The sequence below is a fragment of the Dryobates pubescens genome, chromosome 2, assembly GCF_014839835.1.
Source record: "Dryobates pubescens isolate bDryPub1 chromosome 2, bDryPub1.pri, whole genome shotgun sequence".
Classification (NCBI taxonomy): Eukaryota; Metazoa; Chordata; class Aves; order Piciformes; family Picidae; genus Dryobates; species Dryobates pubescens.
The window spans coordinates 43,701,055-43,714,574 of record NC_071613.1 but is presented as its reverse complement, the minus strand read 5'-3'; the positions used below and the strand labels follow the sequence as shown (position 1 = coordinate 43,714,574).

Sequence of the window (13,520 nt, the reverse complement as noted above, 5' to 3'; positions counted from 1 at the left end):
TGATTTTTCCATCTACACTAATTGATCTAATGACTGATATTACCCTTTTCTTGCAATTTTTGCCTTTCCCAATGTTTCAGAGGTTGACATGTTTCTGTCCCCACCCACTACCTGTACTGGAAGAAGAATTAAACTAAGAGCTGCAGGAATGGGCCTAACAAAATCACACCGTTCTGGCTCCTGTGTATTTACTTGACTTCCCTCTACTGGCCAGAAGAGGAATATTTGGAATATACCCTAGTCTCATTTGCTGAAAGTTAATGGTTTTCTTCGGTCCAGGTGCTTGAAGTGGTCCTTTCCTCCTTGTCTCCTTGAAATTCTCTCTGGCACTGTTATACACATTAGCTGAGCTGGGAAATCCTCAGTGCTGCCAAGATGTGAAGGAGTAATTAATTATGTGTTTGCAAAAGAGTTTAAAGGGAGCCATGAAAGAGGCAGGAAGCTAAAGGGAGAGGATAATATTAGACAAGTAATAAATACCAGAAAACATATAACTTTTGTGGGACACTTGGAAAGCTGCTGCCTCTATTTTTCTGGAATAGCTTCTCTGGCAAATAATGCATTTTAAAGTAGAATTATAAAGCCGTGGAACTGCATGCATACAAAATAGAGATAGCTGTGTCAGTATTCAGAAGTAGAATCCAATGTTCAGAATGTATTTGGCAGTTCTTTGAGGGGACAGCTGAAATACCTGAGCTGTCTTCTCCTGAACCATGACCACTCTGTTCTAAAGAGCCATTGAGAGTGCAGGGCTGCTCAGGACGTGCTGGCTGCTGCCACTGCACAGGTGACACAGGCTGCAGCAACACTATATCCATTGCCACCTTTCCCTGGTGCATCATTTATATGTGCATGAAAGGTTTGGTGTATGGTAAGCAGAAGCAGCTCTGCGTGCATTCCCCTATAGCTGGGGGAATCCTCATTAAGTCAGCTCAAACATGGTCCTGAGGTTTGGCACAGAAAGGAAAGAACTGAAAATCTGTGGATGAAGGAATCTAGATGGACTGTGTCCCAGAGTCTGTGAGAAACAGCTAATGAACAACTCCAATTACCTTTATAAATATCACGGATCTTGGGCAAATCCCCGGTGCCATGGAAAGCAAAGGTAATACAAAAGCATTTGTATTAAGCAGGCCAATTTCCTCCCAGCTAATTGGGTCACTGTTAAGCTACTGAAGTCCAATGAAGTCACACAACTAGCTCCAGTAAGTCTGTGTGGGAAACACCAGCTGGTGAGAGGTCTGGAGCACAAGCCCTATGAGGAGAGGCTGAGGGAGATGGGATTGCTTAGCCTGGAGAAGAGGAGGCTCAGGGGAGACCTTATTGCTGTCTACAGCTACCTGAATGGAGGTTGTAGCCAGGTGGTGGTTGGTCTCTTCTCCCAAGCAACCAGCACCAGAACAAGGGGACACAGTCTCAAGCTGCACCAGGGGACGTTTAGGCTGGATGTTAGGAAGAAGTTCTTCCCAGAAAGAGTGATTGGCCATTGGAATGGGCTGCCTGGGGAGGTGGTGGAGTCACCATCACTGGAGGTTGTTTAGGAAGAGACTGGATGGGGCTCTTGGTGCCATGATACAGAGAATACATAGAATAAACCAGGTTGGAAGAGACCTTCAAGATCATCGCGTCCAACCCATCAACCAATCCAACACCACCCAAACATCTAATATAATATAATAATGATATAATTGATTAGATAGTGTTAGGTGATAGGTTGGACTTGGATCTTGAAGGTCTTTTCTAACCTGGTTAATTCTATTCTATTCTATTTGAGGTGAGGCAAAATATGAGCATACAGGCCCACAATCAATGGAGCATGCCTGGACCTTCCCCATTCAATAAAGCATATCAACAGGGTGTTAAATCCCACTTGGTCATTAAAATTTGTCAGGGTTGGGGCTGTACTAGAGGGTGAATCCGGGAGGAATAAAACGTATTGGCTCAGCTCTACTTTCATTTACAGCAGTGGAAACTCACTGAAACAAATCTGTGTCAGCACTAATATGCAGGCAAATCTGAATTAATATTTGAGAGGCAACATATCTCACACTCTGATGAAATGAAAGGTGGTCGGGCTGAACTGACAGCTGAGCCAGGACCTCGATCAAACACGGTCACATTTTTGCAGAGACTCAGCATTAGAGAACAAAGGGAATGCACGAGACTGAGCTGCATAAAGGCAGATTCCCAGCTAGTTAAGAATGTAGCTTCACTGGTCCATACACCTAAAAAAAAAAGAGGATGGTATTGGTGTCTTAAATAATCTTGTGATGTGTAAAAAGAAATTGGCTTGGACAGGAGTGCTGCTGTAGAGATTGAAACCTAGCTAATGGACTGTGAACATCAGGCAATCATTAATGGGCACCTACAGGGCTATGGGGAGGAGTTGTTTGGGGCACTGTAAGCAGTAATGCAAGGTTTGGCTTTGTTTAATATCTTCATTATCGACCTTGGAGAGGGTGCAGGCAGTGTGTTAATTAAACTAGCAGAGGATATGAAAATGGGAGGTGTGTCCAAAAAAACAGACACTGGTATAGAAAGAATGGAAAATTACCTGAGAAGGTTATAAATGTAGAGAGGAAATAACAAGGTGAGATGCAACATAGGGAGAAAACAAAGGAGTCTTGAGGAAAATAATCAGAAGCAGCTGTTTAGGGGGTAGGCAATATTTGGAAAGCAGTGAGACTAGAAGGGACTGAGTGGAGTTAGCAGATGGCAAATTGGCATATTAGGCCCTCTTTTTACTTCTATTTCTATTTTTACTCTTGGTTCTTTTCCTTTTTTTTCCCTTCACCACTGCAGTTATACCTTTGCAATTCTTAGTCTAAGTGCAGCACCAGGCTGCATGACTTGTGTTGGTAATTCACCAGAATAAAATGCTCTGAGACCATCTGAAAACTCAGGGCTGATCGCTCTGGCATAACTGCAGAGAAGCACTGAATGCTGTCTTCCTCAGCCAGTCACTGTGTCCTTCCTACTTACCATCAGCTGAAGCCCTGTACAGGCCAGTTGCTCTATACAACCACCTGCACCCCATGTGAACTGTTAAACTGATTTAGAAGGCAGTGATTATCCCTCTGGTGAGTTAGTGTCAATACTAGAGCGTGCAAAAGGCCAGGTGCTGTAGCTCAGCTGATGAGCCTCTGTAGTAACAGTATTGTAAATGTGAGGGACCCAGGAAGGGCTTACACCAAGGCATAGCAGTGCAGTAAGGAGAGAGTTTACACCTTCCCACACAGCTGAGATCATGTCTGCTATATCCTGTGTATCAGCTATATTGGGAAGCAATTTGGGGCAGCCCTGAATTCCTCTTTTGTTTGGGTGCCACGTCATGGGTGTTACCACCACCAATTTACTGGCAAGCTAGGCAAAAATAGCAAGTTTAGGCTAGACACCTGCACTTGTCAGTGGGAAGATTTCCATCAACTCCTTGGACTTCAGTTTCAGTTCAGAAAAATTCTTAAACCTGAATTTAGCTCTAAGCAGGGACTCACTTCAGTCTGCCTTACAATTACATACAGTTTGTTTTGTCATCTTACTCATGCTTAAAGTCAGAGTCATGCCAAAGCATCTTTCTGACAATGGCCCTTTATGTTGCCAGCTCTAAAGGTTTTGTAAGTTTAAAACTGCAATAATATAACCTCACTCCCTCCTAAGTATAAGGATAAATAGCTATTTTCAACAGCTATAGAAAGCTGTAGCTATTCATTTTCTTATAATTGAATGTTAGTTTCATTGTCAACCTGAGCACATCTACAGATGCTGCTGTCATTTGGGGGCTGGGGGTAATTTATTTACCAATAACAGTGAACAAAGAATTTTCAGTCAGTAGTATCATAGTATCAGTCAGGGTTGGAAGGGACCACAAGGATCATCTAGTTCCAACCCCCCTGCCATGGGCAGGGACACCCCACACTAGATCAGGCTGGTCAGAGCCTCATCCAGCCTGGGTTTAAACACCTCCAGGGATGGGGCCTCAACCACCTCCCTGGACAACCCATTCCAGGGCTTCCACCACTCTCATGAGGAAGAACTTCCTCCTCACATCCAGCCTGAATCTCCCCACCTCCAGCTTCATTCCATCCCCCCTAGTCCTATCACTACCTGATATCCTGAGACGTCCCTCCCCAGCCTTCTTGTAGGCCCCCTTCAGATACTGGAAGGCCACAATTAGGTCACCTCGGAGCCTTCTCTTCTCCAGACTGAACAGCCCCAGCTCCTTCAGTCTGTCCTCATAGAAGAGGTGCTCCAGCCCTCTGATCATCCTCGTGGCCCTTCTCTGGACACACTCCAGCACGTCCATATCCCTCTTGTAATAGGGGCTCCAGAACTGGACACAGTACTCCAGGTGGGGTCTCACCAGAGCTCAGTAGAGGGGGAGAATCACCTCCCTTGACCTGCTGGCCACACTTCTCTTGATGCAACCCAAGATCTGATTGGCTTTCCGGGCTGCAAGTGCACATTGAGAGCTCATGTTGAGCTTCTCCTCCACCAGCACCCCCAAGTCTCTCTCCTCAGGGCTGCTTTCCAGCCAGTCCCTGCCCAGCCTGTATTTGTGTCTGGGGTTGCCTCAACTCAGATGGTAAGCTTCCATCCAAAAAGAACATGCAACCATAACTTTAGTGTCCCAGTGGGACTTCTTTTGTCTTTCTTTTCAAGTGGAAAACCTTTCCTATATAGAGAATAGGTTTCTCGTCTGTCCATCTACCCTTCACTGTAAATTCTGCAATCAGCCTTATTGAATTAATCAGAAAAAAAAGCAATACTTAAACCCTGGCCACTGCTACCTTTGACTTTGGCGTAGGCAGGGCTCAAGAGACTTTATAAAAGCATCAGAAGAGACTGGTCAGTGTAAGACACTAAGCAAATTTTTAAGACAGACTAGAAAGAAGACTCGTTAAAGTCTTAACCCCCCCCCCCATTCTTAGCTTGCAGTAAATGCAAGCATCTCCTAAGGTCTTTCTGGCAACTTTCCGTCTTTCCAGGGTCATTTGTAAGGCACAGCTCGAGAAGCACAGCAGTGTTGTGGCATCTAGCTGATCAGAAAGAAGGGAGCGTGTGGGTGGCCAGGGGCCATTTATTTCCTTGGTGTCAATTATTGCCAACAGAGGTTGATTTTAGTTGCGTGGTTTATTTTGTTTAAATGTAATTATTATGGTAATTATTTCCAAACTTGCTGGCTAATTATAATTCTGAGATCTCTGCCTTGGTACTTCCAGATATGTACCAAGCTGTGGGAAATGTTTGATACTATTAATATCTTTTTACAACCCTAAGTCATTTGGCTAACGTTCCTAGGATGCAAAAAGTAACATCCTTTAGCGAGGAGGCATGGCTAGCTCCGTGAAACAGCTGATCTGCCTCAAAAAGGCATTTTGCTCAATTTGATTTCACTGCAAGAAGCAAACAACTTCAAAGGAGCACAAAAGAACACAAACCTTGGATCTTGGCTTCATTACATCATTGCACAGTTCCCTCATCCCTCCATCTTCCTGAGGGATGAGGAGTAATGGCCATCCCACTGCCGCTACAGGAAGTCTGTTGGATGTCATTCCAAGGAAAATTGGAAAGCCTACCTCGATTCTTTTGGGGCTAATTGTGCAACTGAGTTCAGTGGGAATGTTATCCTTGCTCTCTGCAGAGGCAGAATGGAGGATGCGTGTGGACTTCATTTGGATATTGCTAAGAGGACTGAGTTGACTACAAAGTTGCTGCCTGCTGCTTAGACCTTGACTTTAGACCTTGACTTTAGCCTTTTGTGTCCACAGTCGATGACCAAGGTTAGCAGCAATAGTTGTTACCCTTGTTTCCTTAGTGCCTGCGCTCACTTTGAGATGAAGGAAAGGGGAAGTTTGTGGTGGTGTGCTGATGAGGGACACTCAGCATTACAAACAAACTTGTAAAATGGAAACTTGCAGCTATGCAGTCCTGGCACAGGCGCCACATCCCTGATGAGTCATGCCCATTGGAAAGGGGCATGCTGTGTTTTTCAGCCTCTTTAGAGCCTGAAGTAGTGCTAATGTAACTATAAATGCCAGAGTAGTTGGAAGCTGCCCAGGAAGGTCACCTAACTTCTTCTTTCATCTTTTTCCCATTTTTTAAGAGGAAAGTGTCATGGTGGGGGGAGGAGGTGGAAGAACTGAAATTACACCTGTCAATGGAGAAACAGTGGAGAAACTGTGAGGCTGGGGGAAATTGTCCTTATTCCTTGACTTCACAGGGACAGTGGTGCTGTGTAGCTAGTGAAGATTAACCTACAAAACTCCTGGAAAACTTGCTGACTCTTCCCCCACACTACCCTTAAAATAGAAAAGATCTGGAGCTCAAAGAGAATGCTGAGCTCCAGAAAGCTGACTGCTTTCCCTGTGAGAAGATTAAGGAAATCTTGCCACTGCATATCACCCCGGGGGAACTCTGCTAGGGCCCTTATTTTGGTATTAGGTGTATGTGTATCAGGTGCTTTACAAGCCTCCTTTTCACTTCACCTTCTCAAAAACTCTAGGAAATTCTTTTTAACTTGGGATGGGGAGATGGTAATCTTTTTAAACCCAGTTTTGAAACTCTTTGACTGTTTACTGAAAATGGAAACATTTAATCTGTTTATGTGTGTAAGAAATGTTTATACAGCTTTGTACAGGCAGCTGTAGGATGGGAGTGGTACTGAAAGTCCCACACTGTTACACATGAAGCTGTTTCGATACATCTGGGAGAATACAAGCAAGTAGGTCAGTGGATTATGACTTAATGATTTGGAGCAGAGGCAGAATTTGGGAGAGAAAGTAGCAAATGGAAAATGCGAATGGTGACTTAGGCTAAAAATATCAATGGAGGAAGCTGAACAAAATTAAATGTATGCATATGGTACAATACAGTCATGTTTAACACATCCAGCACTTGGCTCTACCTTGGGAGGAGCAGCCTGGGAGTGCACGTCAGTATTTTCCCTGCGGTAGGAATACCAGGAACTAAGCAGCACACAAGGGAGGAATAGCTGTAAACTTTCCCCTTGGACTCTTCCAGTTCTAACTGATTGCTAATGCAACAGCAGGAGTGATCACAAATTGTTTCTGTATTTCTGTAAATATAGAAATACTCAGGATTCTGTTGTGCTTGGCACAGACACACAACTCACCAACAATAAGGTTGCCCTGTTGATTGATAGATCACATATAATGGGGAACGGCACTGCTGGTTTACATTCTCTTGAAACCATATCCAACCCATCTGAAAACATCCCTGCTTTAAAAAACAGAGTTCCTGGGCCAAAAGATTTACAAACTGTATTAGTCATATGCCAACACCCCATGATAACGTGTCTTTTAAAGGAAGCACTTGCAGCTGTGTCCACCTTTGAGCCATCTGCCCAGCTGGGTTAGTGCCTTCTGGTGGTTTACCTTCTGCTAACAGGTTCTTGAATTGGGGTTAGTGGTGAACTCATGGCTCATACTGGATGGGAGGAAGCAGATAAAAGTATTTGATGCATGTTGAGTTTCTAGTTGTTAGTTGAACAGGACACCTTCTCTACACACATTTCATAGGTTTTCATATTAGCTTAGGGTCTGGCCTCACTTTTTATAATGAATGTCTTACTTGCTGCCTGGGGAGGTGGTGGAATCACCATCATTGGAGGTGTTTAGGAGACTTGATAGGGTGCTTGGTTGCATGGTTTAGTTGATTAGGTGGTGGTGGATGATGGGTTGGACGTGATGATCTTGAAGGTCTCTTCCAACCTTGTTTATTCTATTCTATAACTACCAGAAACCTCTTTCTTCTCAGTGTAGGATAGGACCAAAATGAAAGCCTGAAGTAGGTTTCCCTCACTGTTTGAAATACATCGTTAACTGCTGGAATGGGCTCCCAGGGAGGTGGTTGAATCACCATCCCTGGAAGTGTTAAGGAGGGGATTGGACGTGGCACTTGGTGCCATGGTTTAGTAGTCATGAGGTGTTGGGTGACAGGTTGGACTTGACGATCTTTGAGGTCTTTTCCAACCTTATTGATTCTATGATTTTTCCATGTGTGGCACAGTGATCTTGCACTAGGCGATGCTGCAGTGTTAAATGATGAGTGGGATTTTGGTTCTTTCTGATCCTGCTTACTGAGCAACCAATCCCAAGAGGCTGTAGTTGCTGGCAAGGGGACAGAGAAGTATTTGATATGGGAGGGAGCAGACAGCAAGAAGGGTAAAATACAGGTTGAGTGACTGGCAAAGTACCATTAGTAAGGTCTGGTGGATGCTGATGACTGACACATCTCCCTGCAGGGTGCAGAATAGCAGTGCAGTAAGGCTCAGGCAGCAAAGGCAAGTCATCCTTCCTTCTCTGAAACCTCCAGTAAGAACAGCCTGAGCTCTAGGGCTCCCTGCACTGCTTTGGTTGGTGTAGTTACTACAGCCACTGATATGTCCCTGCCAAAGCACCAGAGGATTGTCCTTTCTAAGAAGAGTTATTGGGCTTTTTCTTCAGCAAACACTTCTTGGGCACTGTAGGACTGCGGACATGGCTCAAAAGTTGCTGAGATGAAGAATGACTTGCTGGAACGTGTCCAGAGAAGGGCAACGAAGTTGGTGAGGGGTTTGGAACACAAGCCCTATGAGGAGAGACTGAGGGAGCTGGGCTTGCTTGGCCTGGAGGGGAGGAGACTCAGGGGTGACCTTATTACTCTCTACAACTACCTGAAGGGAGGTTGTAGACAGGCGGATGTTGGTCTCTTCTCCCAGGCACCAGTACCAGAACAAGAGGACACATTCTCAGGCTGCGCCAGGGGAGGTTTAGGTTGGATGTTAGGAAGAAGTTCTATACAGAGAGAGTGATTGCCCATTGGAATGGGCTGCCTGGGGAGGTGGTGGAATCACCATCATTGGAGGTGTTCAGGAGGAGACTTGATGGGGTGCTTGGTGCCATGGGTTAGTTGTTTGGGTGGTGTTGGATTGGTTGATGGGTTGGACGCGATGATCTTGAAGGTCTCTTCCAACCTGGTTTATTCTATGTATTCTATGTATTCTATATTCTAATCACTCGCAGGAGATGCACTGTGAGCAAGGGTCAGGTCTGTGTTAGTTTTTGTGATTGACTGAAGTTGTGCAGGGGTGAGGACTCGGCCTTTCCCACTGGGACTGATAAATATTGGTGGGAACACCTATGAGTGCAGCAGGCTGTTTTCATCCCCACATTAACTCCAGTGAATTCAAGTTGTTCGGAGGCTTTGACCGTGACAGCACGACCTATATAGCATTGGGGGAATATCTTCCAAAGGGAAAGCTGTTGGGCATCTCTGTGCTGTCACAGCAAAGAACTGCAGGACATGAGCAAGGGCTAACGCTCTGAGTACAACAGAACAGGAGCCCACCCAGAGAGATTTAACTGCTCACTGCTTCTCCTGCAGTGCATGCACAAATATGTGTGTGTGTACTTCTCCAAAATTCACTGCTGGCTGATTTCCCTTCAAAATTTCAACCTATTTCTAGTGCCAAGGAACCTAATCATCTATTTATTAAAATGAGACAGACAATAAGTTTGTGTGGGGAAACGCTAAGGCAGCGCACATTGATCATGCTGATTTAGGACAGGACTGCCATCGCAGCGCTTCCAGAGACAAATTCCTTGCAGCTAATTGCATTATAAATTCCACTAAACCATTTTCATAAGTATTTCCCTAAGATATAAGCCCTCCATCAAAAATAAACTCAAAAAGAGCAAAGGAGCAGTTGTGGGGTTTTTTCCTAATTAAATGTCATATGAAAGTAAGATGAGAGAGAAAGGGAAAAAGCAAATAGTTTTAATTAAATGCTAAGTCTGCTATAAGGGCTAAGTTTTAAACACCATGGGACATGTTGAAACTCATACAGATTTTCCAAATGGAAGCCAAAAAGGTAGAGTCCTGAGGTCTCAGATCAAGATGGTCCTGAGCCATCCCAGGTCAGGATTTTGATGTCAACATATTTTAGAGGTGATAATCCTGGCATGAACCTTAACTGTCCCAAAAAAGTGACCCAGACAAGGCCTGGATGCTGGACCACCTTTAAGCCAGCCCAAGGAGTGTGGCAGGGGAAATCAGCCTCATCCACTTGCTGTGGTGGACCATAGCTGCAGGGTTACACTGCCTGCAGTGGGTATCCTGGGTTAGAGTCACCAATTGGAGAGAGCAATCATTGTGTATAGCTGATATGAACACCTGAGGTGTTTGCCAGAGAGCAGCTCTCCCAAATACTCACTGGCTGTACTTAGCAAAGTGTGTTTTTACAGGGGATCTCAAATGTTTTCATCAAGCTGGGTCAGAAGATACTGAAGCACAAAGCAGTTAATTGGATTTCCCAAGGAAGCATAGCAAGCAGCAAAGGACTGAGTCTGGCTTTCTTGTTTCCCACCCTCCAGCACAAATCAGCAGATTGTTGCCCACACTATTTTAATATTTCCTTGGGTGACTGGGAACAAAACATGACATTTCCTTTCTTCCTTTCATCCTGAGGGACACAAATTTTCATTCCTTGGAAATATTTGTCACTTTAAGAATGCCTATTTGAAGTCTCTCCTCTGTTCCTACAAGTGGTGTGCCATGAGCACATTTTAGAGGCTCCAGGCAGGGAGAGATTGCAGTCAGACCAGGAGGAGGCTGGGTCTCTTCTGATTTTCATGTGTGAGATGTTTCAGATCATGTACCAAAAGTATTATTAGGTAGTTCAGCAGCTGGGAAATTTCTTTGCCACAGTACTTCTGCTACAGGAAAGCCCTTTTTCCTAACATCTTTTAGGAAACTGGAATTTGCAGCTCCCAGAGTAGCTGTAACTGTCAGTCTGCTATCAGATTAAAACAAAGCATTTTCTTTTCTTCCTCCTCCTCTCCCCCTCCTCATGCAGTAAAATTATTTAATTACAAAGTTGGAAGATAGATTAGTGCCTGTGCTCTTGTCTTTGAACCCATCTTTGAACCTAGGGGTAGCTCTGATCATTTCAGCAGCCACAGCCTTGACTGCAATGGGGATGCACACAGGGCAAGACCCTACTCACTAACTGTAGCCTCCTAAAAGTCAGGCACCCACTGTTGGCAGCTCACCCCATGCTGCTGCAGCCGACACAGACAGGGGCTTCCCCAGAAGGCAATTTCCATCTGCACCTGCCTTCATGCAGGAAGGAGACTTCTTTCTTTGCTGATGGGTAATATAGAATACAGTCATAATGCCTGAAGCTTAGGTGACTGAATTTAGATGGGTTGAATAAAAGCTAACGAGCTTGGGTATTTCATGGACTTAAGCATTAGTTAATCAATTTTCATCTTGCCCTGAGCCTGGGTCAGGTGTGAGGTGCTTGTCCCAAGGGACAACTGAGGTTAAGTGGTTTCTCCAGCTGCGTTGGATTGTGGCAGAACAAACATTAGGTCCCAGGACTAGCTGCCTCATTAGACCTCTCCATCTCTGTGCTCCAAGCAGGAGGGATGCTCATACTCTCTTTAAATGTGCTGTGCCCTCATCATAAGGCTGCTCTAGCAAACATGCCTAGGGTCAACTCCCAGATCAAAGGAGTCAGTTCCCTGCAGGTCAGCTATTAAAGGTGCACACAGGAATGACATAGGCCAGAAGATAAATGTAAGAAATTTAAGCTGGGAGTTAGTTGAAAAAAAAACCACCTGTCATAAAAGTTCCTCAGCCAAATTCATCAGAATTAATATAAAGATGCAGGAGAAAGTTCCATAAAATGATTGCATCCCCACCTCCCAAAATGGAGGTTTATCCTTGTGCAGAGGTAACAGCTGGAAGAGGAGTGGGCTTTTGTCGGGGGAGAGGGGCACATCTGCTTGCTGGTGCAAAAAACAAAGGAGGGGGGGAAGAGGGGAGGGAGAAGAAACCCATTTCTTCATTTTTATGGTAAAAGGGGCATTTGTAGTTCTTTTTTTTCCTTTCTTTTTTGTTGTCATTGCCAACAATTGTTACGTGGTTGTGAATTTTCTTAAGTCATGTTAGTTTCTCCAAAAGTGACCATGATCTGTTACTTATACTGTAGCTTACAGAAGTGACACACTTAATATCGGGGGGTCCAAACCTGGACATCTACCAATGGAGATGGAGATCAGGTAAATGCACACCTGCTCTTCCAAAGAGTAAAAGCTGCCCTTTGGCAACTGTTTGGAGAGGGAGCTGCAGGCTATAACACGAGCGTTTTGGAAGAGATTAGATTGAGTGCTGCCACCAAACACCAAATTTTGCGTAGGCCCAGCATGGTTTTGTGTGACAATGACGTTCAGACAACACGCCATCTACCAGGAGACTCCAGGTCTCTGGAGAAGGCTCTAGGTTCTGGCCCTAGCAGTAGTTGAGTGCAGGTGCAGAGAAGGAGACCTGGCAGGAGCTGTGGTCCCCTGCCGACTAGCCCCGTAGAGAGCCTGATGTGCTGTCTTACTCTCCCAGCTGGAGGGAAGGCGGTGGTGGCTGCAAACAGAGACCATGAGGCAGGTGAGAGGGAGGTGTCTGCAGGTAGAAAAGAGTAATTATGTGACACTGTTGCTATGTCTCTCATCTCCTCTTCTCTTTTACAGACACTTAACAAGAATAATTTGATACCAGATGACAGGACCAACTTCTACCCCTTGCAGCAAACCAATGTGTACACGACAACATATTATCCGAGTACACTGAACAAGTACGACTACAGGCCCGAGGCCTCCCCTGGAAGGACCTTTACCAACAGCTGATGATGGACAGATCCTACAGGACTGGATCGCTTTCTATGTGATTATTTTTTTTTAATTGATTTTATGGACCAAATACTGGCCCAGCCTCTAGATGTAAATATTGTACAGTAGGGTCTTTCTTTTTGCTTTTTCTTTCCCCTTTGGTTAATTGTATTTCTCGTAAACAGCACATCTCCTTACAAGGACAAAACATGCATATGGACCATTCTGCAGAGCTTTTGTGGATATTTGGCTGGAGATGGCTCTTACTACTGCAACTGTTTATGGGTGGAAGACCAGCATTGCTGTCCAAGGCTGATGTTGTCAAAGAGATGGCTGTGTGCTTGGTGGCCAGCACATAGCAGCACACGAGTGCACTCTAAGCAAGGCAAGAGATGGCCTCCCGGGGCAGGGGTGTCTGTCTGGTGAGGAACGTCCTTCCTGAGACAGGGTAGCAATGATGCACTGGATGACATGCGGCTGATGAGACAGGCTGAGTGGGACTCCATTGTGCCAACAACTTGAAGAACGTTTTCCTTTCCTTTCCTTTTCCTTTTTGGTTCTGTTTTTGTTTTAATTTTTTTTTAATATTTCTGCAAAAAAAAAGACAAGAAAAAACCCCCAAGAAAGGGACTTCCTAGGGCAGTGTTCCCTGTATCTTCAACAGAATCTTTTCATATTGCAGGAAATACTCTCCACAGCCTTCTTTGGTAATATGCAGTTCAGCTGACGGGAAACAACACACAAACAAAGCGCATTACCCAAAGAAGCTTTCCAGAACCTTTCCAGTCCTGATTAAAAGAAAATTATACAGGCAGTGAGACACTGAGAAAAGTAAATGTTGGAATAACATCGGAG

General features: G+C 44.8%; 1 protein-coding gene across 1 annotated transcript in view; it reads left to right on the top strand.

Annotated features, from left to right (window-relative positions):
• The window catches only part of SEMA5B (semaphorin 5B), a 286,627-nt gene extending 273,623 nt beyond the window's left edge, over positions 1-13,004 (top strand). The window contains exon 23 of the mRNA XM_054176331.1: positions 12,528-13,004. Coding sequence (XP_054032306.1) covers positions 12,528-12,683 — 156 coding nt within the window. The 3' untranslated portion in view covers positions 12,684-13,004. The remainder of the gene's footprint in view (positions 1-12,527) is intronic.
• Positions 13,005-13,520: the final 516 nt, after the last annotated feature.